Source organism: Nannobrachium achirus (assembly GCF_963921795.1).
Source record: "Nannobrachium achirus genome assembly, chromosome: 7".
Classification (NCBI taxonomy): Eukaryota; Metazoa; Chordata; class Actinopteri; order Myctophiformes; family Myctophidae; genus Nannobrachium; species Nannobrachium achirus.
The window spans coordinates 934,856-962,729 of record NC_137816.1 but is presented as its reverse complement, the minus strand read 5'-3'; the positions used below and the strand labels follow the sequence as shown (position 1 = coordinate 962,729).

General features: G+C 43.7%; 1 protein-coding gene across 1 annotated transcript in view; it reads left to right on the top strand.

Moving 5' to 3' along the window:
• The window catches only part of LOC308289080 (Golgi apparatus protein 1-like), a gene marked incomplete at its 5' end in the record, with an annotated part of 76,478 nt that overhangs the window by 13,963 nt on the left and 34,641 nt on the right, over positions 1-27,874 (top strand). The window contains 8 exons of the mRNA XM_080730631.1: positions 4,287-4,316; positions 9,916-10,002; positions 10,946-11,161; positions 20,795-20,998; positions 23,290-23,361; positions 24,138-24,324; positions 26,754-26,971; positions 27,722-27,843. Of these exons, the coding sequence (XP_080586757.1) occupies positions 4,287-4,316; positions 9,916-10,002; positions 10,946-11,161; positions 20,795-20,998; positions 23,290-23,361; positions 24,138-24,324; positions 26,754-26,971; positions 27,722-27,843 (1,136 nt within the window). The remainder of the gene's footprint in view (positions 1-4,286; positions 4,317-9,915; positions 10,003-10,945; positions 11,162-20,794; positions 20,999-23,289; positions 23,362-24,137; positions 24,325-26,753; positions 26,972-27,721; positions 27,844-27,874) is intronic.

Genomic DNA, 27,874 nt, shown 5'->3' with positions numbered 1-27,874 from the left:
TGTATGATTTAGAGGCAGAAGAATAATTTGCATAAAACTGCAATATTCATTGAATTTATTTTAAAAAGCATGTTTCAATTTTAAAGAAATCCGATCTGACAGATCTTTAGATATCGGTCCAAAGTTCACGTAAAAAAGGTTTTGTGCACGTGGAGTGAAAATTCCAGAATAAAAGCGGGTTTACGCGTTTTACAAACTGCTCAATATGGCGGAAAATCGGGGGGCGGAGCTTACTTAACAACGACACAGATGTCTTCCGCTCGAGTCAAAGCACGCGTGTAACAAGTTGCATGTCTTCAAACGAAACGAGTCATGACTTATGCCCGTTTGAAGTTTGAATTTTCAAACGCTTCGTATAGCGCCCCCCTTTGGCCGATTGGAATAAAATTGGTTTCAGTGATACTTTGACTAACCCTCCACATCTTTGCCAAATGCCATGAACGTGTAACTTTGCATGTATGATTTAGAGGCCGAAGAATAATTTGCATAAAACCGCAACATTGATTGAATTATTAATAAAATATATTTCACTTTAAAAGAAATCCGCCGAGACTAGTTTGACCGTATTGGTCCAAAGTTCATGTGAAAAAAGTTTCATGCGCGTATCGCAAAGATCCCAGGAGGAGATAGATTTTTACTGTTTTTCATATAATTCCAAATTCTGAGGGATCTAAAGATCAGAGGTCAAAAGTCAGAGCGTAAAAATTGTTCGGCATGAGGAGACGCATACGTGTATACAGGTTTCATGGCTGTACGTATAACAGAGCATGAGCTATACCTGTTCAAAGTTCGCACTTTCGAAGGCTTCCTACAGCGCCACCATTTGGCCGATTGCTGTAAAAAGTAATAGCACACGTCGCCACAGTAACCTGAACACATTGATGTTTTTATTTTCATTTTCTCACTAAGTATGTAGGAGTAGAAAGGAACCGAAGTTTTGAGGAGAACTTGATATGACGGTTAGATATTGTCACTAGAAAAATATTGTTCCTTCGAAACAATTGTGGGCTCGCTTCAAGCCAGAAAACAATGGCTATAAAAGTACAAAATGTCAAGATCGCAGGCAGTGCTCACTTTGACGTTACTGACGTCAAAGATTGGTCCATTTTGTTCCAAAAATGTGTTATGCAAAAGTTGACCCGCTGGTGGCGCTATAACAGGCCAATGTGAGAAGGGTGGTATCTGTTCCTTGACCTATTGGGAATGTGCTTGCAAGATTTCACGCACATTGCAGGCTGTGTTCATGATTTGAGGTGTTTTTGGCTTTGGCCACTTTATCGCTGCTTGCAGCTAGATTTATTATTATTATTTTATATTTTTTTTGTGTGCACTTCATAGGCATGTTAGATAAAGGTCCTTAGATTGCGTGTAGAATGTTTCATGCAAATTGCAAAAAAAATCCTAGAATAAAAACGGGTTTAAGCGTTTTACAAACTGCTCAAAATTATATAGCGCCCCCCTTTGGCCATTTGGGGTAAGATTGGTTTCAGTGATATTTGAACTAACCCTCTACACTATTTTGTCATGAAAATGTGACTTTGTATGTATGTTTTAGAGGCAGAAGAATAATTTGCATAAAACTGCAATATTGTTTGAATTATTTAAAAAAGCATGTTTCAATGTTAAAGAAATCCGATCTGACAGATCTTTAGATATCGGTCCAAAGTTCACGTAAAAAAAGTTTTGTGCACGTGACGCGAAAATTCCAGAATAAAAGCGGGTTTACGCGTTTTACAAACTGCTCAAAATGGCGGAAAATCGAAGGGCGGAGCTTACTTAACAACAACACAGATGTCTTCCGCTTGAGTCAAAGCACGCGTGTAACAAGTTGCATGTCTTCAAACGAAACGAGTCATGACTTATGCCTGTTTGAAGTTTGAATTTTCAGACGCTTCGTATAGCGCCCCCCTTTGGCCAATTGGAATAAAATTGGTTTCAGTGATACTTTGACTAACCCTCCACATCTTTGCCAAATGCCATGAACGTGTAACTTTGCATGTATGATTTAGAGGCCGAAGAATAATTTGCATAAAACCGCAACATATATTGAATTATTAAAAAATCATTATTTAACGTACAAACTTCTCACCACATAGCCTGTGTAGATATAGGTTCAAAGTTCATGTGAAAAAAAGTTTCGTGCACTTGACGTGAAAATCCCAGGAGGAGATAGATTTTTACTGTTTTTCATATAATTCCGAATTGTGGGAGACCTAAAGGTCAGAGGTCAAAAGTTAGAGGGTAAAAGTTGTTCGGCATGAGGAGACGCATACGTGTATACAGGTTTCATGGCTGTACCTAAAACACAGCATGAGCTATACCTGTTCAAAGATCGCACTTTCGAAGGCTTCCTACAGCGCCACCATTTGGCCGATTGCTATAGAAAATGATAGCACACTTCGCCACTGTAAACTGAACACATTGATGTTTTTATTTTCATTTTCTCACTAAGTATGTAGGAGTAGAAAGGAACCGAAAATCCCGTCTACTTACTAGATAAACAAATAAATAAATAAATAATGACAATATCTAAAGTGTGCTCGCCAGGTACTGGCGAGCCCACAATTACATTCGACATAAAAAAAAGACAATATTTTACTTATCATTAAAGCTACTACAGACTGTAGTAATTAAAACGGTCATGTTTGCATGTTTGGAATTGGAACAGCTGAAATCAATAATATATCAGTATTCCGGTATGAACCTGCGGGCCGCATTAAGTGAAGGTGGGGGCCGCATGTGGCCCCCGGGCCGCCAGTTGCCCATGTATGTCCTACGGTCTCTCTCTTTAGCCTGTCCATGGCATGTAGTCTCTAAGCTCTCCTATTGTCTGTCTAAGCTCTCCTATTGTCTGTCTCTCCTACACGGTCTTCTGTGATGCGTTGTGGTCCAAGCATAGCGAGGACAGTTCATCCAGGGTGGGGTGTGAGTCGCTGCAGAATGTGTTCTTGGCTGGGGGACAGAAGTCTGTTAAAGATATGTCACTGTGTGGGAGCTGGAAAACCAGTCTCTCTGCTGTCCCTCTGAATGTTTTGGTCTTTCTGTCACTTTCTGTCACTTTCTTTCTTTCTTTCTTTCTTTCTTTCTTTCTTTCTCTCTCTAATCCCACCATTAAACTACTGCTGTGTTTACAAACATTATCCCATTGTCTTTGGCGCTGTGGTTTGAAAGATTAGCCACGGACAGACAAACCAAACATACAGTGTACCTACATGGACGGATACTCTTCTAGACGGCTTACCGCCGAGCGATTAATTGTCACTCAAATAATTTGCGATTAACAAATTGTGTTTTTGTCGTTGACAATTACATTTCTGTTTGGCTTTTAGGCTTTGAAGTTGGACATGGCAGATGTGACACATAACCTAAATATACAAAGAAATTACTGACATATTTGACAACTTTCTACTTAAAAAAATGATAAGTGGAAATAGCCGATCTACAAGCTCACAACACGTCGCATTGCGACACATTGTGAGCTTGTAGATCTGCTATTTCCACTATTTCTGAAACGGTTTGAAAATGTATGAACATTTTTCAACATTCACGATTATGACGATTATGAAAAATAATTGCGATTAGACGATTATGTCATAATTGTGACAGCCCTACATGGAGCTTGCTTTTTCTGCCTCTGGGGTTTTCCCCAGCAGCTCACCCTTCTCTGTTCTAAGCCACAGGCTCAAAGACTAAAGACACACACACACACTACCATGGTATAGACCAGGGGTCTTCAAAGTTTTCAGGCCAAGGACCCCTTAGTTGAGAGAGAGATGAAGCAGGAACCCCCGCAACCTGTTTATAGATTCCATATTGTTACATGTATTTTGGAATCATGTCAATTTGTGTTCTCAGATATTTAACCACTTGAACCGTCAATACCTAAAAAACTTGACCTTTCACGCTGTACTTAAAATAGCCGATCTACACGCTCACAACGCCTCGCAGCGCGAGGCGTTGTGAGCTTGTAGATCTGCTATTTTTGACTAAAGTTTTCAGAATATGGACACTATAGGGGTTCAAGTGGTTAATATAAAAAAGGAGAAAAAGGATTTTATCACTCAAAGATTTGGAGGACCCCCTGTATTAACTCTGAGGACCCCCTAGGGGTCCCGGACCCCCTGTTGAAGACCCATTTAAAGAGTTGACCCTATTCAGACCCTATTCAAACACACTATCTAAAAGTTTTGCATCAGAAGTTTGTGTGAACAAATGAATATTTGAATGCAACGCATTTAACAACTGTTTGTGTCTCTCTGTCTGTCTTCTTGTCTGTGTTTGTGCAGGATGCAGAGATCTCCAACGACTGCAACCATGTGAGTTCCTCCGCTGCTGCTTTTGATCACATTGTTGTTTGTAATAGGGATGTCAACGATGTAATCGACCGATTAATCAATCGATTTTAATATTTCATGATCGAAAATCGATTTGTTTTTATTACTATTTTATGGCTTAGTTAGTTAGTTTCAACCAATATATAGTCTAATAATAGTATTAATGATAATAGTAAATGGCCATTGATTTATTATTCACACCAGCACCAACTGTAAACTATGGTGTGTAGAGTGGAGGAGCACAGCAGAGTGGCTGCTACACACACACACCCCTCCCCCTGTCTCAGTCAGACACATGTGTAATTGATTGTTTGGTGAACACCAATCACTAAAAAGAAAGATGAAGAGTAGTAGTTATAGGCTACCAATTACCTGAAGAGCCACGTTGTACACATGTAAATGTGCATTGCATTCCAAAAGAAAAAAACTTGTTTTTTTTTTGTTTTTTTAATTAAAATATTCATTAACTAGTTCACAGCCAAATCGCCAAACGTCGCCATTTTGAGGAGGGTGAGGCAGCCAGATCGCCCAACGTCGCCTTGGGGATCATTTTCTGATCATTTTGGTATTTTTTTGACATTTTTTGAGCTATAAATGACCTTTCTAGCTTAATTTTAGTCTAAAGTTACATATTCGAAGGAAGTGACATCATCGATGACGTAACCCGGAAGTCGTTCGGCCATAACATAGAATGGGCCTTTTTACAGCATTGAATGTTGACGTTTTTCTTATCAAACTTTACCATTTTTAGACCGATTTTCATTCGGAAAAAAATGGCTGGACTGACAGATTGGTCACTCAAGAGCAAAAACGAGTGTAAATGGCGTGCGCACGACGTTCGGATCGTGTTTTATAGCTCCCGTTCGGCGGACCGGGAGACATAATGGCCGCCAATGGGCGCCGCCATTATGGGTCTACTGCTGTCCACTCGCTAGTCCAGACTCTAGGAGATTATCGTTGGGCACACTCTAGTGGATAGTACTAGTACTACATTCAACAACAATATGATCCCTGTTGGGTTAGATTAAAGCTAACTTGGAAATTAATAAAATTCCTGGCAGTATAGGCGCACAAGCCTATTGTAAATGGCTGGGAGAGAGTTAATAATTAATAATCGATTATTGCTGTAGAATAATCAATTTTGATAAAGGTCCATTTTTGACATCCCTAGTTTGTACATGTAAGGACCTAGCCTGATAGAATATGAGCAGGCTGGATCCTGAGAAAGCAACTTGAGATTGCAATTTTGCTGGTTTGAAACCCTCAACCAGAGGCCTGTTTCACCAAACCTAGATTGGGGATTAAGCCAGGATTGATCAACTGTCCTGGCTTAATTTAGCCAGGAAGAACAGCTCTGGTCTTTGGTTCCATAATGATTGGTCACGATCAGGGAATCTATGGTCGACCTCATGGGCTTTTAAAGGAATGTGTGAACACGCTTTCAGCCTGGCTTTACCATCCTGACTCGACAGAGTCGCTCCTTCTCAGCCTGGCTTGGCGTTAGTGGAACGGAATAAACCAGGCTGTACTTGACTTTGTCAAGCCTGGATTTGGCTTAAATCCTGGATTATTGTCTCCGCCAAACGTTGTACGCGCACCCCCTAGAGGCCAAGGAAAAACCTTTTCCCTGCATTTTTTACACCAGCCTTTCACAGCGCCACCAGGAGGCCAACTTATGCAAAACACATTTTTGGATATTACTCCTTCAGATTTTATCCAAAATTCCATCCTGATTGGCTAAAGATTGGCCTCCAAACCTTGCAGGATTGGTCGGTTTTGAACAAAATGTCTCAAATCATGAACGCAGCTTGCCCCATTCCGTGAAAATTTGCACGCACATTACCACTGGGTCAAGGAACAAATGTCCCCCTTTTCACATGGGCCTGTTATAGCACCACCATCTGGTAGACTTTTGGAACAAAATCGTGCAGGCAGCGTCCATGAAGCATCCGTGAAAGGCCGAAGAAGACCTGGCACCGTTTTCACATTGGCCTATTATAGCGCCACCAGGAGGCCAGGATAACCTTACTGACCTACCTGTGCTTTCTGCTTTCGTTAAAACGGGCCCCAGCTTGGGATGAATCCCACTGAAGCAATGATCTGTTCCAACTTTTGACTCTCACCGGTCACTTCATTGCTCCCGTGGACCTGTTCCCTGGCCAAGAGCGGTCAACACACACACACACACACACACACACACACACACACACACACACACACACACACACACACACACACACACACTCACACTCACACACAGTCAAGGTTGAAGCACCTTGTTAATCTTTTATTTCAGTGTTTTGCTGCTCCACAGGCAACAGTTAAAACCTCTCTCATGCTCAACACAAACGCACGCACGTACATACATATGCACACTCACAGGGTGGAAGGATTTTATTGGTTGTTTATTGCAGTTCTATGGGTGCCAGTTACGCGACCGCAGTTTTCCCGGTGAACCTGAGCGCAACGGTTGGGGGCGCGGGAGTGTGGGGAACACACACCACTGACTACTGCAGATGATGGAGAGGTTATATAGCTTTATGTAATGAGAGGCACTCTCGTAAGAGACTCGTCACCAATTGCAAGATATTTAAAAGTTATTTGGGGCCATGATGATCGGCGATCGTCTAACCTTCCCTAGTCACCACTCGTGCATTGATAGCTCATGCACGCTCTGACATGAAGCAGAGGTGACGTCAGCTCCTTTCCTTCTCCAAGGCTACTCCCAGCCATCCGTTTGCTGTCTGTACACTAGTGCTCCTACTGCAGCCATGCTTGGGGCTATGCTAGCGAACATTTTCAGTTCTGTTCTTGAGTCACATATGGATTATTTGCGGGGACATTTACGTGAACGGATCGCGCACGCGAAACGCACGGGGAGATCGATGATCGGCCAAAACCCCCATTCTATCCCAACGGAGATCGAGAAAATCACGGTGAGCTAATGACCTGGGGAAAAAAAAAAGAAAAAACAACGGCGCTGTCCATAATATTATGTCTCAGATCACAATACAATAATAGAAATTTCACGGCTAATCTACCAACCACCATTCTATTTCGGACGGCAAAGTGTTAAGAGGAGCGTCTTAAAGTGATCCCTGACTAATACGACAAATATGCCTTAATACATTATAATTGTCCTCTATAACTACAATGTAAAATTAAAAACACCTCAATCATTTTATTTCTTCTAGAAATAGCTAATCTTTCACTCAATAGGGGAAATGCCTGTCGCAAGTTGATGATGTCATAAATGTCAAGTGTGATCTATCCCTATGGAATGTATGGCATGCATGTGAAAATAAAAACAAACTTAATACTTCCTATGGTTAATATGAGCATCAAATCAATATTTCAAATGTGTTTGTGTTTTGCTTTTTTGCACATGCATGCCATAAAAATGACACATGATATTTATGACATCATCAACTTGCGACAGGCATTTCCCCTACTGAGTGAAAGATTAGCTATTTCTAGAATTAATAAAATATTGAAGGTGTTTTTAATTTTACATTGTAGTTATAGAGGACAATTATAATGTATTAAGACATATTTGTCGTATTAGTCAGGGATCACTTTAATGTAAGGCTAGTTTACAACCACAATTATTCACGTGTGGCAAGATCGCCGTTCTACTAGTTTTAGTAGCCTTTTCAGAAGTTAATTGAATGTTTTCCATTTAATGATTTCCTTTATCGTCATCTTGCGCTAATGCAGGCAGCTGTTTTCGCCAGGTTGTACAGGTCTTGTTTTAGTTGTTTCTCATAAGCTCGCGACCCTCCTTGCCCTTCGGCCCCCACCGTTGCGCTTAGGTTCACCGCGTAAACTGCGGTCACACCAGTTACAGGCACTCTACTCTTCAGTGGAGCCTGACAACACAGGTTGCCCCAATACATTCACTGTCATTCCATACAGGGTTCCCACGGTCATGACATTCCTGGAAATATTTAGAAATTTGAAAAATATTTTTCCAGTACTGGAAAAGTACTGGAAAAGTTTTGGAATTGATCAAGGGTCCTGGAAGGTCCTGGAAAAAATAGCTATGCATTGTCTTTGGTTATTGATTTTATTAATACCTCTGAAATGACAAATTTAACATTGGCCGAATTGTCAAATATTAGAGGAAGAAATTGTGAAAATAGCCGATCTACATGCTCACAACGCCTCGCAACGCGAGGCGTTGTGAGCATGTAGATCTGCTATTTTCACAATAGAACCGTGTTATACGAAATTCCTCAACTCGTAGTGCTCGTCAGCGTCCCCAGTTCAAATATGATTATTTCGGGGGTCTCGGCCTGAAAAGGTTGAGAACCACTGGCATACACTACCTGTCTATGTGCATTGCGCATAGGAGTAAGCGACTTGTTAATGAGCTGAATTATTGTTATATTGTCCTGGAAATTGGGTTAAATATTCTGGAAAAGTTTTGTCATTCCATAACTACGTGAAGACAATGCAACATTTCCCTCACTGGCTTTTCACAACGAGGGAATATGGGTACAGAAAATAAATGGCTTACACCAGTGGTTCTCAAAGTACGGTCCAGGGACCCTCACGTGGGGTTTCCTCTACTGGGGTCCTTGAAATGAAAATGTTAGAGAACCTTGGCTTACACTCACAGTTGAGGTCACAAGCTTATTTGACCAGCATTCGATTGGCAACAAGCACTGTTGGATTTCAAACAGTCCATTGCAGAAATCCCATTGGCTTTAGAGCTTTGCCGTCTAGCTGATCCTACAGCTAAAGTTTAATCCATTTATAACGGGTACACATTATTGTGTATCATTATTTTATGCTTTAACTATTGAAAAATAGCAGATATACAAGCTCACAGCGCGGCACCGAGTGCCGCGCTTCGAGCTTGTAGATCTGCTATTTTTGAAAAATCGTGAAAATTAGAGTTTTGACCCGATTCTATAAGTGTCTTTTGAATCCTTCTAAGATCTTTTGAAAAACCTATGTTTCTATGTCAGCAATCTGGCCAGCCATCGTCAAAGAAAAGGTCCTTTTCACTTAACTGGAGCTCAGTTAGTCTGTTCTTGAGAGACTACTATGTCAGTGGTTCTCAATCCTTTTCATGTCAAGGACCCCCAAAATGATATTTATTTGGCCACGGACCCCCATCCCAGAAGCAAAATTTTAGTTACAAACGTTCGCTTTGAAAATACATGTATTGAAAGATTTGCACACATTTTCACGACTTTTTCAAAAATAGCAGATCTACAAGCTCACAGCGCGGCACTCGGTGCCGCGCTGTGAGCTTGTATATCTGCTATTTTTCACTGGTTAAAGCATTCAATAATTCTAGGCCTGAATGGGTTTTAATCTCATATCAATGGCAAACACAGCAAAGCTGCCTGCTTGACTGCCTAACCTCATTGTGGCCGATGACTCTCTTTGTTGATAGCTATTTGAAAATCACATTTTCAGCGAGCCTTGTTTGATTGCGTAAATTAGATTTACTCCCTCTTTCTCTTTCTCTTTTCCTAACTTTCTCCGTTCTCTCTCTTCTTACTCTCTCTGCCTCTGTCTATCACTGTTCTGCCCCTTGCCCCGCCCCATCTCTGTCTCTCCTCATCAGCTTCTATGGAACTACAAGCTCAATCTGACCACGGATCCCAAGTTTGAGTCGGTGGCCATGGAGGTCTGCAAGAGCACCATCGCTGAGGTCAGTCTACCGTACTCACACCTAGGCTTGGGCTGTCACCATTATGACATTATGCATGACGATTAATTGTCACTCAAATAATTACGATTAATGATTTAATTGTGTTTTTGTCGTTGACAATTAATTTCTCTTTGAAGTTGCACATGGCAGATATGACACATAACCTTAATATACAAAGAAATGAAGGACATATTTGACAACTTTATACTTAAAAAAAGATACATAGATAGTGGAAATAGCCGATCTACAAGCTCACAACGCGTCGCGTCAAGACACGTTGTGAGCTTGCAGAACTGCTGTTTCCACTATTTTTGAAGATGTTTGAAAATATATGAACATTTGTTCAACATTTACACTCTCCAATACTAAAATCTAAACTCTGTTTGGCCGGGCGATGTAGGACTTTTAAAAACGTGAAACACAAGCGGTCAAATTGAGAAAAAACCCGCTTCTCCATTATATGATTAGATCAGTGGTTCCCAAACTGAGGATCCCCGAATTATCTTGGGGGGTCCCCAGATGATTACTGTAATGTGCAACATTGTTCTCTCACTCAACAGTAAACAAACCAACATGCAGTATAATACCGTATAAGCGTGTGCATACAGGATATCTGTACATTTCTGAAGTTACAATTTAATGTCTTTTAACACCCTTTTAATACAAAATTGGCCAAATTGTCAAAAACTACGTATGAAAGAGGCAAACATTGTGACAATAGTCGATCTACAAGCTCACAATGCCTCGCACTGCGATCAAGTCTAAGCTGTCTCAGAAATCTATGAAAATGTTTAATCTGCAACACAACTTTATACAATATGTACTGTAGTGGGGTCCCTGCTTTATCTTTCTCTCGGCTAAGGGGTCCTTGGCCTGAAAACATTGAAGACCCCTGTGTTAATAAATTGCCCAGCCCTAAAACCTGGATGTTTTGTGTGTTCAGACAAAGGAGTGCAACGAGGAGGAGCGCGGGCGGGGCTACCTGGTGTCCTGTCTGGTGGACCACCGCGGCAACATCAGCGAGTACCAGTGCAACCAGTACATCACCAAGATGACGGGCATCATCTTCAGCGACTACCGTCTCATCTGCGGCTTCATGGACAAGTGCAAAGAGGACATCAACAGGCTGCACTGCGGCAGCATCAGCACCGGACAGAAGGTATGTACTGTATGGATGGATGTCATTTACTAGGGTTGTTTTCAAAGTTTGTGTCGTTTTCATGAGGAGAAAAGAAGAAGGCTGCGGGGAGATTGACACTAAAGAAAAACATGCCAAGAAGAGGCATAAAAATCAAACCTCGGTTCAAAGTGAAGCGGTGAATTTTTATTCTATGTGATCTAAAGCTATGAAATCTGTGTTCTAGATCTATACATACATTCTGTGTTCTAGATCTATACTTTCTATATGCTTTAGTTCTTTATTACCCGGCTTGTTAAAATGCTTGATTCTGATTGGTCAGTTGCTGAAATCAGAGGTCTGTTATTTCTGGATAGCAGACCGCTCCGCTCTATAACAGACCGCTGCCTAATCAAAGACTCAGAGCACCTGCTGCAGTCAAACTGCACTGCATGAATTTAGTGCCGTATCCAATATGTCAGCCATGTAAACAACCACACAGCGACATTTAGAACTAAACGTTGATCTCAAGAATGTTTTTAAAATTATTTTAAGCGAGAAATAGACGACCTAGTATCAGAAAATGGATTCTATCTAATCGGCACTTCCTTGTTCTCCAAGGCGACCGTGTAGCGCTGGGAGGACGCCCAGCGCAACACTTGTGGAACACTTCCAGCCGTCTGTAAACAAGGAAATACTTCGTTTTGTTTTTAGTTTTGAGTCAAAATTATTAATTTTATTTAGTAGCCGGGTAATAAGCGGGATAAATACTGGCTCCTTGGGGGTTGTCCATATATAACATCCCTTCGAACTGACGCCTCGGGAGTTATCAGTCCGTCGGGATGTTATATATGGACAACCCCCGCGGAGCCAGTATTTATCCCTTACATATTTTTGAAGTGGTGAAAGCCGCTTCCAAGGTGTGGCTTTGTCTGTCCCATGTCTGCTTCACATGACAATTTGGCCCTCCAGACAAAATCATTCATTCATTCAGAATTCATGAAAATATAGAACTAAAGCACATAGTATAGATCTAGAAGATAGAATGTGTAGATCTAGAACACAGATTTCATAGCTCTAGAACACATAGAATAAGCATTCACCGCTTCACTTCGAACCGAGGTTCGATTTTTTATTAGATTCTATGTGTTCTGAATGAATGAATGATTTTGTCTGGAGAGCCAAATTGTCATGTGAAGCTTGACCAATCCTCAATTCTTCATTCTGGACTGGACATGCACGGGACATGCACGTGACAGACAAAGCTATAACTTGGAAGCGGTTTTCACCGCTTCAGAAAAAGATCTCTACAATGGAAACTATTCTGGTGTGCGGAGTGTTGTACACGCTCTGTAACATCACAAGGTCACAGAGGTTACTATAAACTATACAGAGATTGTTCTGGCCCAGAAATATAGTTAAATCTGCAAATCACCATATATGGAGTACCGTGATGTCATCAATATGATGACATGGTACTGACATCATAGACTGTCCTGGACTCCGTGGCATTTTGTGTTGACTCATGTGGCGTACGTGATGTCAGAGCCTTTTATGATGTGATGTCACAATGAGTGATTGCTTGCGCCGGTTTCCTCTGAAACAGCCTGATGTCAACAATCATCTATCTCCGCATACGGAGATTCCGAACGTTTCCCGCCGGTTCGGGAAAACCGCGCATCGGGTCGGGCCGAGGCCCGGCACTGCACTCCGCGCCACGGCGGGGAACGCGAGTGCCGAATCTGAAGCCGGTGGGACAAACGGTTCGCGAGATACGCGGATTACAGACAGACAGGCAGACAGGCAGGCAGGCAGGCAGGCAGGCAGGCAGGCAGGCAGGCAGGCAGGCAGGCAGGCAGGCAGGCAGGCACGCACGCACGCAGAGACTTCTCGCATCTATAGATAGATAGATAAGATTTCACCTCCCTTTCTGAAGTAAAGTTCGTACGTTGGAAGTAGCATGAACCTTTAGAGGCTGCCTGTCTGACATCATGGACCCCTGGAATTCCATATTTGGGCATGGTCCTCACTCATGTCAACAAGAGCACCAAGGTTTATAAGAACCCAGACGACGTATTGCCGGCTTTGCTTCCTATCTTTGGCTCGTGCATGTCACGCTACCGGCTCGTTGTCAGTGAGGACGACCTAGAGAAGACCTACAACTTTTTAAGTTTGTCACCATAATATTTGCACCATGCCCATGTACAAGGTAAAGCCTGTCTGTGGTGAGATGAAGGTTGACTTGCCTGGCGTCATGTACAAGTTACCAAATATCCACCAAGACCCGGCCATTAAAACGCTGAAGACCTATCAGGATCAGATCGTGGAGAAAGCGTACGAGCTGCAGGTGGCCGCGGAGGGACTGGACCAGACTGACGACCAGGACCCGACGGTTAGCGACAGCCGTGGGTCCCCCACTGCGACCACCCCCCTCGGAGGCACCGCCGCAGACCTCAACACGCTACTGGGCAAGGACCTGGACAAGGACCTGGGCAAGGACCTGGGCAATGACCTGGGCAATGACCTGGGCAATGACCTGGACAAGGACCTGGACAAGGACCTGGGCAATGACCTGTGGGAGGACCTGGACAAGGACCTGGACAAGGACCTGTGGGAGGACCTGGGCAAGGACCTGGGCAATGACCTGGACAAGGACCTGGACAAGGACCTGTGGGAGGACCTGGGCAAGGACCTGGGCAATGACCTGGACAAGGACCTGGACAAGGACCTGTGGGAGGACCTGGGCAAGGACCTGGGCAATGACCTGGACAAGGACCTGTGGGAGGACCTGGGCAATGACCTGGGAGAGGACCTGGGCAAGGACCTGGGAGAGGACCTGGGCAATGACCTGGTCAAGGACCTGGCCGCGGAGGGACTGGTCAAGACCGTGACCGACGACAGCCTCTCCGCCACTCACAGCCCTCTCGGAGGCAGCGCTGCCATTAAGACGCCGTTACCAAATATCCACCAAGACCCGGCCATTAAAGCGCTGGAGACGTATCAGTATCAGGTCATGCAGAAGGCGCACGAGCTGGAGGTGGCCTTGGAGGGACTGGTCAAGAGGACTGTGACCGGCCCAGATGACCACCAGGACCTGACGGTTGGCTGCGACAGCCTCTCCGCCACTCACAGCCGCGGGTCCTCCCCCACCGCGACCGCCCCCTTCGGAGGCACCGCCGCGGACCTGGGCGCGCTGCTGGGCGAGGACCTAGGCGCTCTCCGAGACATCGTCATCAACGCCAACCCGGCGCAGCCGCCACCCTTCACCCTGCTGGTCCTCCACGCGCTGCTCAGGTGTGGCTACCGGGTGTCGTCCAACGTTAACGTCCACTCCTCCGTGTCCGCCGTTGGCGTCCCGCCGAAGCTGCGCTCCTGCCTCGGTGCCCCGTGCCGCCCTGACGGCTTGGACCGCCAGGTGGGTTTCACCCTCATATGGAAGGACGTCCCCAAGCTGCAGATGAGGTTCTGCGTCCAGAAGATGTCCCCCGTCGAGGGCGAGGCCAACGTGGCACGATTCCTGTCCCGCCTGCTGCCCGGGTACCCCAGCGACCCGGGCATCGCCACGCTGCTGGACGGCTGGGTGGACAGGGCCTTCTCCGAGCTGGCCGAGGGCAGCGACAAGCAGCGGGCCGCTGCGCTCCGTGCCCTCAACGCCGCCCTGGGCCGTGGCGCCTGGGTGGCAGGATCTGAGTTTACCTTGGCAGACGTGGCCTGCTACTGCTGTCTGCTGCGGGGTGGACTGCCCTCCTCCCCGGCTGACAACGTCCAGCGCTGGCTCAAGGCCTGTGACAACCTGGGCCTCTTCGGACCCGCCACGCTTCTGCTGCAGTGACACAGGTTGTCCCACTGGCGATACCATCGCGGTCGTTGACCAAGCTCTGCTGCTCTGCGGTACAGAGGAAACAAAGAGACTATTAGAACAGTGTTTTCTCAAACTTTCAAATTCTCATTTTAACTCTGACAGTGTACAAATGGAACCAAATGAAGGGTTCATTTGGTTCCATTTGTACTCTGTCAGAGTTAGACTTGTATGGGTCCATTTAGACCCCCCTAAAGGAACCCACAGAGTTCCTGGAATCGACTTTGAGAACCTCTGTATTAGAATGTCCAAATACATTTCGGCCATTCAGTGACGAAACAACCTGGTATCCCCATTTTGCGTATATAAGCAAAGGTTTTCAGCACATTTTGCCAGTTTTATAGAAAAAATCACACCCAATGTGAAGTGAGCGGTGCAAAGACGGCACACATGCATATCTCCTTGTATGGGCCATTCTGTACGTGACGTTGCAATTAATGCTCAGGCTAGACTCAACATCAGGCTACAGATAGGGGTGTGAAAGAATATTCTATATTCGAATATTCGTTCGAAAGTTAACAATAAAAGAACATTCGAAAGTAAAAAAATTGAGCTTCGAATTAATTTATTATATTTAATTAAAACAAATCTGCCGCACTTCTCGCGAGATTCTGGGCGCATGTAACGTTACAAGGTGGCTGGTCTCGCGAGGCAGAAGTCTCCATTCGCTGCTGCAAAAGTGGGCTGATCTACAAGTCCACAATGCGTCGCTGATCCAATACGTTGTGGGCTTGTAGATTAAGGGTGCATGTTTAGCGACACCTAATTTGGTTCAAACGAAAACATAATCCATTGGTGTGATTATAATGCTGCTCTGCACTTTTACCAACGCCAGGCACGTGCACACAGACATCAAACGGGGCTTGAGCCCCTGCCCTTTTAAGAGAGAATTGTCCACCAAAGGGCCCTTTTAGAAATGTCAGCCCCTGCCTCTCTTAACATTCTCTGCATGTCCCTGACCAACGCGGACCTGCACGACCACCAGTAAAGCGATAGAAGCAACTGTCTAGAATAAACAGCTTCAGGTTTGGGGGGTCGCGAACATCGTCTAATACAGGTATATTGATATGCAAATAGGCTTGTTTCTTTGTTAAAACGCGTGACCAAAGAAAACGGCAACAATGGCTGTATTGGTGTGAATATAACATGTAAAAAAAAAAGTGCGAATGCTTCGAATTTCTCTACTTATTCGAATATTAGAATTTATTCGAATCAACGGCGGATTTTACACCGAATATTCGAATGCCTTTTGTGGCAAATTTTGACAGGCCTAGCTACAGACACATACATGGATACACACTCACGCTATGGAGCGTTGTGGGGTAAGGCAAGTCTAGGATGTACAGGCTATGCTACGTACACACGTTTTGCCATGGCAGAACGCTGAGGAAGAAGGCTACAGACATACGACATATGACATCACTAGACAAACATGATGCTACGCACACACATTTTACTATGGCAAAACGCTGAGAAAAAAGGCTACGGACACACGCACAGCCACGTATAGGAGCGGTTTACCACCGCTCAAAAACAGGACTCATTGTTAGCTTGTAGATCAGCTATTTTTGCAAAGCGTATATACAGTAGGTGCTTAACACATCTACTGACAGGTATTAGTGGTTCCAATAAGGAGGGAAGCTTTAAAAAAAATGTTTAAATGTTGTGAAAGCAATATGTTGGATGGATGGTTAAAATAATGTTGTGTGTTGTCACCCTGCTGCTATCCTGTAAGAAAGGGATCCTCAGCTAACTTATTGTGTGCACGGAAGGGAATTATTGATATTTATTAATGAACTGTTATTACAAATGCTTTTTAATAACCTATTAAATACGATTCTACTACTGAGCTTATGAGCCAGTTTCCAACTCATTAGGGGTTCAGCTCAAGTGGAGGTTTTGGCCCAAGCACATTTTAATACTTTTAAATTCAACAATATTGTTTTAACCAAGACACAGACGTAAAGGACGTTCAATAGCACAGCTTTATGAAGAAAAATAAGAAAAATAAAAGAAAAAAACAGGGTTCCCACGGAAATTCCTGGAAATATTTTGAAATTACACAAATATTTTTCCAGCACTGGAAAAGTTTTGGAATTGATCAAGGGTCCTGGAAGGTCCTGGAAAAAATAGCCATGCATTGTCTTTGGATATTGTTTTTGTTAATACCTCTAAAATGACAAATTAAACATGGGCCAAACTGTCAAATATTAGAGGCAGAAATTGTGAAAATAGCCGATCTACATAGATCTGCTATTTTCACAATAGAACCGTGTTATACAAAATTCCTTAACTCTCTCGTCAGGGTGGGGGGTCCCCAGTTAAAACATGATTATTTCGTGGGTCACGGCCTGAAAAGGTTGAGAACCACTGGCATACACGACCTGTCTTTGGGCATATTGCACATAGGAGTAAGCGACTCGTTATTGAGCTGATTTATTGTTATATAGTCCTGGAAATAGGGTTAAATATTCTGGAAAAGTTTTGGAAATTAATTGGTAAAAATCTGTGGGAACCCTGTACATACAGGTACATTATAATATCTCTGTGGCCGGGCAGAGCCCAGCTAACTCCAAAATGTTAATTTTTCAGGAAATGTAAAAACATTTTAATACTTTTCATTGGTTCAACAATATTTTTGAAGCGGTGAAAGCCGCTTCCATGGAGTGGCTTTGTGTGTCCCGTTCATGTCCATATATGGTCATTCCAGTCCAGAATGAACAGGTTTTATCTGTCCCGTATATCCAGAATACGTGTGTAACGTCCATCCCGGTCTGATGATTGGATGATTAAAAATGTCCAATGAGACCATACTTTGAGAATTGGTCAAGCTTCACATGACAATTCGGCCCTCCAGATAAAATCATTATTTCTTTCAGAATTGGAAGAATGTATAGATCACAGAGTTCATAGCTCTAGAACACATAGAATAAAAGTTCACCGCTTCACTTCGAACCGAGGTTTGATTTTTTTAACCAAGACACAGACATAAAGGATGTTCAATATAGGGGTGACCTCGAATAGTCGACTAATCGATCGAATCGATATTGTTACGGGGTCTGTTTTGTAAAATCCAATCGCTGTCTCTCTGTCAGCGCACTGCGCAGCGTCTCGTGGATAGATGCATGCATGGAGGATGTTACACAGATATTGGTGTCGGGCAGAGGCTACAGAAATGTGTGACCGGCAACCGCATCGCCTATACAGTAGTAGTAACATGGCTGTTACACACAGACATCGGAGTCTGGGGCTTTAGTGAATAAACTTTACACCTGCTATAGGCCTACTTATTTTAGTATTTTGTTATTTTAATTCGCCTTATATTATTTAGTTACTTTATTTATTTTAGAGATATTATTTAGTTGTTGTTATTGCTGTATTATTCTGATTACTATTCTTATAAGTCCATGATAATAAACCTTGGCTTAAATAATGAATGAATTATCTATTAAAACAAAAGTCAAGAAGACATGCTATTTAAATGAGTGTTTCACCTCTGTTGTTTATACGCCATTGTAAAAAAAAGTAAAAAAAAAAAAAGTAAAAAAAAAAAGAAATAATAAAAAAAAACCTGGATATTCGACTAATATTCGACTATCAACACAATGACTAAAGTCATAGTCGACTATACAAATCCTTAGTCGGGGACAGCCCTAAATAGCACAGCTTTATGAAGAAAAATAAGAAAAAGAAAAGTAAAAAGCAAACAGTGTCATTAGTTATAACTAGAAATACTGTTCCTACGAAACAGTGTGGGCTCACATGGAACACCATGTTTGGGCATAAAGATCCACCCTTCTCATTTCCCATTGGACATGAGTCTGGAGAGAGAGGAAGAGAAGGGTGCTTAAAGTTCAGTATTTAAAAAAAAAAGTACAAAAGGTTTATTTATATCAGGTTGCACTTGTTGGTGGTGATATCACCAAGAACGCTGCTCCCTCATTGGCTAAAGGCCCTGCCTTTGTAGTGTCGGACAGTTTGGAATAACCTTACTATATAAGGATTTGGGAGAACACTTGGAGATGCTGCGATATAGATTTTTCACCTTCGATACGATATACGATATGAAAGCATCTAATTCGATACGATTCCGATATGGACCGATACGATATAGCACATCATTTTAAGTCTTTCTATGATGACTGACATCGGGCAGGCAGCACACTTATATAATGTACTATTTATTTCTGATTTTGTAGTCTGGAATGTAAAAAAAAGGGTATTTGTTTATAATAAACAATTTTAAAATTGTTCCACTAGTTTTACAATCTTTATGAAAATAGCCGATCTACAAGCCCACAACACCTTGCAGCATGAAATGTTGAGAGCTTTTAAATCTGCTCCCTTATGACATTTTATTTTCCTCCGCCCCCTGGCCCCTGCTACACACGCACTCGGTGCCGCGCTGTGAGCTTGTAAATCTGCTATTTTTGAAAAAGTCGTGAAAAAATTATTTTCAAAGCGAACGTTTGTAACTGCTTCTGGGTGGTCCCTGGAACTAAATATTTGGGAAGTTATCCTTCACATGAAAAGGTTTGAGAACCACTGACATGGTAGTCTCTCAAGAACAGTTTAACAGAGCTCCAGTTAAGTGAAAAGGACCCTTTCTTTGACGATGGCTGGCCAGATTGCTGACAGAAACATAGGTTTTTCAAAAAAAACCTTAGAAGGATTCAAAAGCCACTTATCCACCTCTTTCCGCGGGAATTTACTGGAGATTTCTTTGCACCACACTTCCGGTTAACAGCAGACATACAAGCTCACGCCGCGTCGCAGATGCAACCGTTGTGAGCTTGTAGATCACACTCGGCTGCGGCACCGGAAGCTCTGTGCAACTTCTCCGCAATGCCCGAAAAACAGCAGATATACAAGCTCACAGCGCGGCACCGAGTGCCGCGCTGTGAGCTTGTATATCTGCTGTTTTTCAATAGTTAAAGCATAAAACAATGATACACAATAATGTGTACCCGTTCTAAATGGGTTGAAAATGATCAGTGGAGCTGCCTCTTTACTTGTCGTCTTAACACAGGGATGCTGACAGAACCCTCGCTGAAGGCCCCATGACAGAAATCCACTCGTCCGAGACAGTTTGCCCTCCTGGCCCCCAAACTGTGGAATAAACTTCCTGTCGCACTTAGAACAACGGACTCACTCGCTAGTTTTCTGAAGACTCACCTTTTCAGACTCCACCTTGACCCATAGCACCACTCAATGACCATACATGAAGCTAGTTCTCTTTACTGATTATATTGTTTTTAGATTGATATTCATATGCATTTGTTATATTGTTGTTGATTTTCTAACATGTTATCTTGTTATTATTATAGTACTGTATTATCTGCTTATTGTAAGTCGCTTTGGATTAACTCATTGATTGCCATTTTCAAAATGGCCGCCAAGTTCCTCACTGCCACCTTCCTAAATTTCTAGTGCACGGATCAATTTTTAGTGCACGGATCGTGCACGCCCATGCCTAGATGGTGCACCATATGTGTAGTACTTTCAAACAAAAAAATCCGCTTGGAAATCCGTTAAGGCATTCATGAGATAGAAGCCTTCAAAGTCAGACAAAACAAACATTTTGCCATTTTGAAAGATGTGTTTGTTATGGGGCTAAACATGCAATTTCGCGAGTGCGATCATGCCTAATACATTTTAGGCATTTTTGGATTTTTTTTTATAAAAAAAAGTTTTTTTGAAAAAAAAAAAAAAAAAATTGGGACTACTGTAATAACTCGGGAAACTTGGGCCTTGGCAATCAATGAGTTAAAAGCGTCTGCTAAATGCCTAAACTGTAAACTGTCTTGTGTCTCCAGGACGTCCACTCCCAGGGCGAGGTGATCTCCTGCCTGGAGAAGGCTCTGGTGAGGGAGGCGGAGGAGAAGGAGGCGCGCTCCTCGGTCACGGAGGACTGCAGGAGGGCCACCATGCGCGTGGCCGAGCTGTCCTCGGACGACTTCCACCTGGACCGCCATCTGTACTTCGCCTGCCGGGACGACCGCGAGCGCTTCTGTGAGAACGTACGACACCACGCCCACCTCGCCTCTCTAGCTCTAATTTCTCTCTCTCTCTCACACACACACACACACACACACACACACACACACACACACACACACACACACACTAGGGCATTCACCAAATATTCGAATATTCCAATATTAAAGTCACTCTTCGACGTTGTTCACCGAAGTCGAATATTCACCTTTTTTTTCTATTGTTTTCTCTTTAAAAACATATATAGTTTATAAAGCTTGACTAGATAGGAAGTCATAAGAATGAGTTGTCAATGCCCCTGGTGGATGGATTTGTTAATGCTCTATACCAGGGGTTCTCAAACCTTTTTAGGCCACGACCCCCAAAATAAACATATTTGAACTGGGGACCCCCACCCTGACAAGCACTTGGAACTGTAGGTATTACATTTAATGTGACTCTGTTCCGCAGATAAATATTGTGAAAATAGCAGATCTACATGCTCTGCTATTTTCACAATGTTCGCCTCTTGCTTACTTAATATTGGACAGTTTGGCGAGTCCTGTCGAATATTCGACTATTTGAATACTTTGAGGTCGAATAATTCGAATACTAAAAATCCCTATTCGTGAATGCCCTAACACACACACACACACACACACACACACACAAACACACACACACACACACACACTTTTCTTTATGACTTTCATTTAGGGATGGGACGATATGAAAGTTTCATGTCCCGATAATTGTGACAGAAGAAATTGCGATTTATGATATTATCGCGATAATCAAAATATCCACAACATCCACAATCCTGGGGTGGAACATTCGCCAAAAAATAGCCGATCTACAAGCTCATGTCAGCTTGTAGATCGGCAATTTTTTGGCAAGGACATTTGGTCGAGAGTGGGAAAAGATAGGTCTGTTTTACCAATTATAGAGGGTTTAAATGTTACTTGATATGCAGCTCGGCTGCATATGTTGAATTCATCCCAGTGCATGAAGGAGGACAATTTCACGATAAATGTTAATCTCAACGATACGATTATTGCGAGGCTTTTTTGTATCACTATAAATAATAATACCGATTTTATCGTCCTATCCCTACTTTCATTCCCTCTCTCTCTCGCACGCACACACGCGCACACACACACACACACACACACACACACACACACACACACACACACTCACACAATCTCTTTCTAATTCTCTTCTTGAACCAGTTAACCCCCATGTCCCCTAGGTGTGTGTGTGTGTGTGTGTGTGTGTGTGTGTGTGTGTGTGTGTGTGTGTGTGTGTGTGTGTGTGTGTGTGTGTGTGTGTGTGTGTGTGTGTGTGTGTGTGTGTGTGTGTGTGTGTGTGTGTGTGTGTGTGTGTGCGTGTGTGTGTGTGTGTTGTAGCGGTTTTGTTGGGTGTAGCGTCGGGGTGCCAGTCAGAGACCCAGTCTGACAAAATAGGGTAAATATGTAACCCAACAATAACCGCACACAGGATTGACTAACGTTAGGTCAACCCCTAATACAAACAGTAAACACACACAAAACCAGTATAAATCATAAAGAGAATACACACACACACAGAGCACAGTTTTCAACAGTGTATTGAATGTCCTTTTTTCCCCTCAGACCCCACAGTGTTCACAATAAGTTCCCGTTTCCCACATGTCACTCCAAAACCCATAAACAGCACGCACAGTTCGAGGTTCAGTCCGAGGCAGCAATCGCGAAGCGAAATGTACAGTCCGGTCCTTTAAACGTTCACGTCTCAGTAGAACAACCCCCCCAGTCTGTCACACGTCAACGTCAAGTCACTCACGGTCAGGGCACCTTATACGGGGGCTACTGCAGGGCAGGCACGTCTCCGCAAATCCGCATCCACCGCAGCATCGGCAAGCGTCCGCTCCAGCGGCCGCCCAGAGGCTCCTCCGTCAGACAGGGAAAGCATACAACTCCAGTATAGGGCTGGTTGTGGTCTCGTGGGAAGGATCCGCCGAGTGCATCACTCCGTAGGCTACACACGAACTAGTCTCACGAGCCAGGGGTAGGCTGCTAACGTAACGTTTACATAGGGACCGGGACACAAGCTCACAACGCACCGCAAACACACCGTTTCACACCAGCGCCAGCTCGAAGTGCGCGCCACCGGGGAAGTTCCTGTATAGGCGTGTGCACGGGACAGCAGAGGCAGTCTTAAAGGCGCAGATCGCCACTGTGTGTGTGTGTGTGTGTGTGTGTGTGTGTGTGTGTGTGTGTGTGTGTGTGTGTGTGTGTGTGTTTGTGTTTGTGTTTGCACCTTTTTACAGAGTCATTTCTTGTTGTGTCCCCAGACCCTGGCTGGAGAAGGGAAGGTCTACAAGTGTCTGTTCAACCACAAGTTTGAAGAGGCCATGTCGGAGAAGGTATATGACCTGGCACGTTGTCATTGGCCCAGAGAACTTAACTGATCCAGCCAATCGTTAGACTGAATTCTTTACTCATATGGTGATGATAATCTGTTAGGGATGGGACCTTATGAAAATCTCTTGTCGCGATTATTGTGAAAAATAAAGAAAAGAAAGCGACTTACGATATTAGCGCGATAATCAAAATACCCCCGACATCCATAATCCTGGGGCGGAACATTTGCCAATTAATAGCAGATCTACAAGTTCACAACACGCCGCGACGCGTTGTGAGCTTGTAGATCTGCTATTTTTTTGGGCAAAGAGATTTGGTAGAGAGTGACAAAAAGACTATCAAGTACGTTATTCCCAGGTCCGTTTGACCAATTATAGAGGGTTTAAATGTTACTGGATATGCAACCTGGCAAATAAAAGGTGAATTGATCCCAGTGCATGACGGAGGGATACATTTAAATCTCCACGATATGATTATTGTGAGTGTTTTTCACGATAAACAATAAGCTCACAACGCGTCACGATGCGATGCGTTGTGAGCTTGTAGATATGCTATTTCCACTATTTTTTCTTATTTTTAAAAAGATATATCAACATTTTTCAACATCGAAACGATTATGACGATTATGAAAAATAATCGTGATTATGTCAAATAATTGAGATTAGATGATTATGTAATAATTGTGACAGCTGTGTGTGTGTGTGTGTGTGTGTGTGTGTGTGTGTGTGTGTGTGTGTGTGTGTGTGTGTGTGTGCGTGTGCGCGTGCGCGCATGACAGTGTCGAGATGCGTTGACCACCCGTCAGAAGCTCATCGCTCAGGACTACAAGGTGAGCTATTCTCTGGCCAAGGCGTGCAAGTCCGACCTGAGGCGCTACCGCTGTAACCTGGACACCAGCCTGCCCAGGGCCCGCGAGGCCCGCCTGTCCTACCTGCTGCTCTGTCTGGAGTCTGCCGTGCACAGAGGTGGGTGCACTTTAATCCATTATAACAGGGGTTCCCAAACCTTTTTGTCTCAGGGCACCCCATAACTATTTGTTTTAATCTACATTATAATTTTCACTCCCAGCACCTTATTTTTATAGCATATCGTTGTATGTCCAAAACCGTTCGTTTTGTATTTATCATCTATAAAATAGTAGTTTTGTGCGACAGTCTTGTATGATGAAGCAGGGCTTTGCTTTACTAAAAGACGTACTCATTTGAAACTTGGAGATACAAGGTTTCTGCCCGATAGTGACAATATTTTAGTGATTATGTTGCGATGAAAACGTTGATGATACTGATGAACTGACTGAAAATAACGTTGTTTGTTAAAATGATACTAAATATTTTTTCAAGTGTCCAAATAAATTCCAAATTTTATCAAATGATCTCGCGGCACCCCTGGACTGCCATCACGGCACCCCAGGGTGCCCCGTCACCTACTTTGAAAACCCCTGCATTATAAAATATGAAATGTATTTAAAAAAATAGCCGAGCGACCGACTCACAGTGCAAGCTTGTGGTAGCCTGGCGGGCCATCCCTCGTACTGCGTTCACTCGTTCTTCCTTCCCACAGTATGAGGTTCAGCAGATAGGCACCGAGTATGAGAAGTTGGCCCAGATCATTTTCTAATGGCTGCCCTCGATGCAACAAGCGTAACAGTTAACGCTGAAACGATAAAACGAGCAATAAGTGAAGTTATTTCAGAGTTGGAATCAATTACAACGATTAAAAAGGAACAGGAGTATGCGCTAGGCGGAGCTCATCGGCCGAAAAAGACGTGTGTGTTTGCCGTTCTTCCGACTGGCTGAGAGATGTTTTGCTACGCTGATTGGTTAGAGGAGTCTGTCTGTCAAGGCAATTACTCCTGCCCACTTTTCAAGCTGTCTATAGGCCAGGGTTCCCCAATAGGCGGCCCACGGGCCATTTGCGGCCCGCGGGGGGCTCCTGTCTGGCCCACACCGACCCCAGTAATAATGGTGGTATAAGAGCAGCAACAACACTAGTATATCGTCATTGTCGGGTGGAAATCTCGTATCTCCAAATTTGTACGTTCTGTCACAAATCATACAAGGCCGTCGCACAAAAGTAGTGAAAACAGCAGATCTACAGCAGATCTACAAGATCTACACAACGCCTCGCGTGTGTGCTTGTAGATCGGCTGTTTTCACTAGTTTAAATCATTTTTAAAATGATAAATTCAAAACTAACAGTTTTCGACATACAAGATTTTCACCCGACAACGACAAAAACTGTCGCTGGAGTAGCGGGAGCACCACCGTCGCCCCCTGCAATGTTGTGGCCCTCGGCTTGGTGTCCCAGACATAATTCGGCCCTTGGGGAAAACTAATTCTCCCCTTTGCAAATCCCGCCCCATTCTGCCCTGTTACTATGGTGGTACAGATGACCCTGGGCAGATTGTTTTTATAGTGGCAGTGAATGGGGGGAGAGGGTATTTTCATTGCCTCATTATTGCAATTTAAAGTACCAAAGGAAAAACATCTAGGTGATATTAATAAAAAGGGAAGACAAAGGTACAGTAGTTACATTGCAAAACAGGGGGTTTCCCTGAAAATATATGTTTTAATTTGTTTAATCCCAGTGGGACAGAATCACCATTGCAGATTCTTTTATAGTGGAAGTGGATGGGATTTTTCTTTTTTTCATTGCCTCATTACAGCTATATAAAGTACCCAAAAAACACATCTACGTGATATTAATAAAAAGGGAAGAAAAAGGTACAGTAATTACATAGCAAAACAGTAGTTTCCCCCCGAAAATATATGTTTTAATTAGTTTAATCCTCTGGATCAGAGAGAGAATAGAAATAGAAAGAGAAAGCGCAGTGCATCTTGGGTAGGAAGATGACAGCCAGATTATAGTTCTCCTCACATAATAGGCTGGCTTTCGTAATTCTGCCCATTTAAAATATATGTACCCAATCGTAACTCTTAGTTACATTGATAAGGTCCATGTGAACTAGTTTGTTGAAGCTTATTCATTATATTGAGCGAAATCGCGATCACCTCGCGCGGCCGTACTAGACGCACGGCGTGTAGCGCAGTGCGGACCATTCTTGAAAGCCTGAAGCAACATTCTCCACTGCACAAACTCCACCCCCGATAGCAAAAAGTGAATGGTTTTTTCTGGTTGGCCAGTCAGGGAGTCTCAGGGACCAATCAGAAGGCTGACAAACGGTGGATTGGGGAACCCTGCTATAGGCCAACGAAGTCCAGACTCGTATTGTGGGAAGGAAGGAGTGAGTGAATGCACAGTATAAGGCTGGCTGGCTAGGCTAAGCTTGTGGGCCTGTACATCGGCCCCTCCACCTTGGGCCCTAGTAACTCAGTCCCACTTTTCCTGCCCCTTGTGACGCCCCTGCCCCTTCCACCTGTGTGTGGGTGTCCAGGGCGCGCTGTGAGCGGGGAGTGTCAGGGGGAGATGCTGGACTACAGGAGGATGCTGATGGAGGACTTCTCCCTGAGCCCGGAGATCGTGCTCCACTGCCGCACGGAGATCGAGTCCCACTGCTCCGGGCTGCACCGCAAGGGACGAACCCTCCACTGTCTGATGAGGCTGGGCCGAGGGGAGAAGGGCAGCACCATGGACGCACCCTGTCAGAACGCGGTGAGCACCGTCTGTTTTTATACAACTTTATTTTTTTTTTTCATTTTTACCCCATTCAGAACGGGCACACATTATTGTGTATTATTATTTTGTGCTTTAACTATTGAAAAATAGCAGATATACAAGCTCACAGCGCGGCACCGAGTGCCGCGCTGCGAGCTTGTAGATCTGCTATTTTTGAGAAATTGTGAAAATTAGAATTTTGACCCGATTCTATAAGTGTCTTTTGAATCCTTCTAAGGTTTTTATTTTTTTAAAACCTATGTTTCTATGTCAGCAATCTGGCCAGCCATCGTCACAGAAAAGGTCCTTTTCACTTAACTGGAGCTCAGTTAGTCTGTTCTTGAGAGACTACTATGTCAGTGGTTCTCAAACGTTTTCATGTGAAGGACCCCCAAACTGATATGTATTTGGCCACGGACCCCCATCTCAAAATATCTAGTTCCAGGGACCCCCCAGAAGCAAAATATGAGTTACAAACGTTCGCTTTTAAAATACATATATTCAAAGATTTGCACACATTTTCACGACTTTAAAAAAAAAATAGCAGATCTACAAGCTCGCAGCGCGGCACTCGGTGCTGTGCGCTTGTATATCTGCTATTTTTCAATAGCTAAAGCACTCAATAATTCTAAATGCTATAAATACAGGGACAACACATTATGCCTAGCGTAAAGTCCAGTCTGTACAACGCATCAGGGACTGCAATAAGAAGGTATTTCTAAACACTTGGTCCTGCTCTCCCTGCAGCTCCAGTCTCTGATCCAGGCTGCAGACCCCGGGGCTGACTACAGGATCGACCGGGCCCTGAACGAGGCCTGTGAGTCCGTCATCCAGACAGCATGTAAACACATCCGCAATGGAGACCCCATGTGAGCAGAACACACGCACACACACACACAC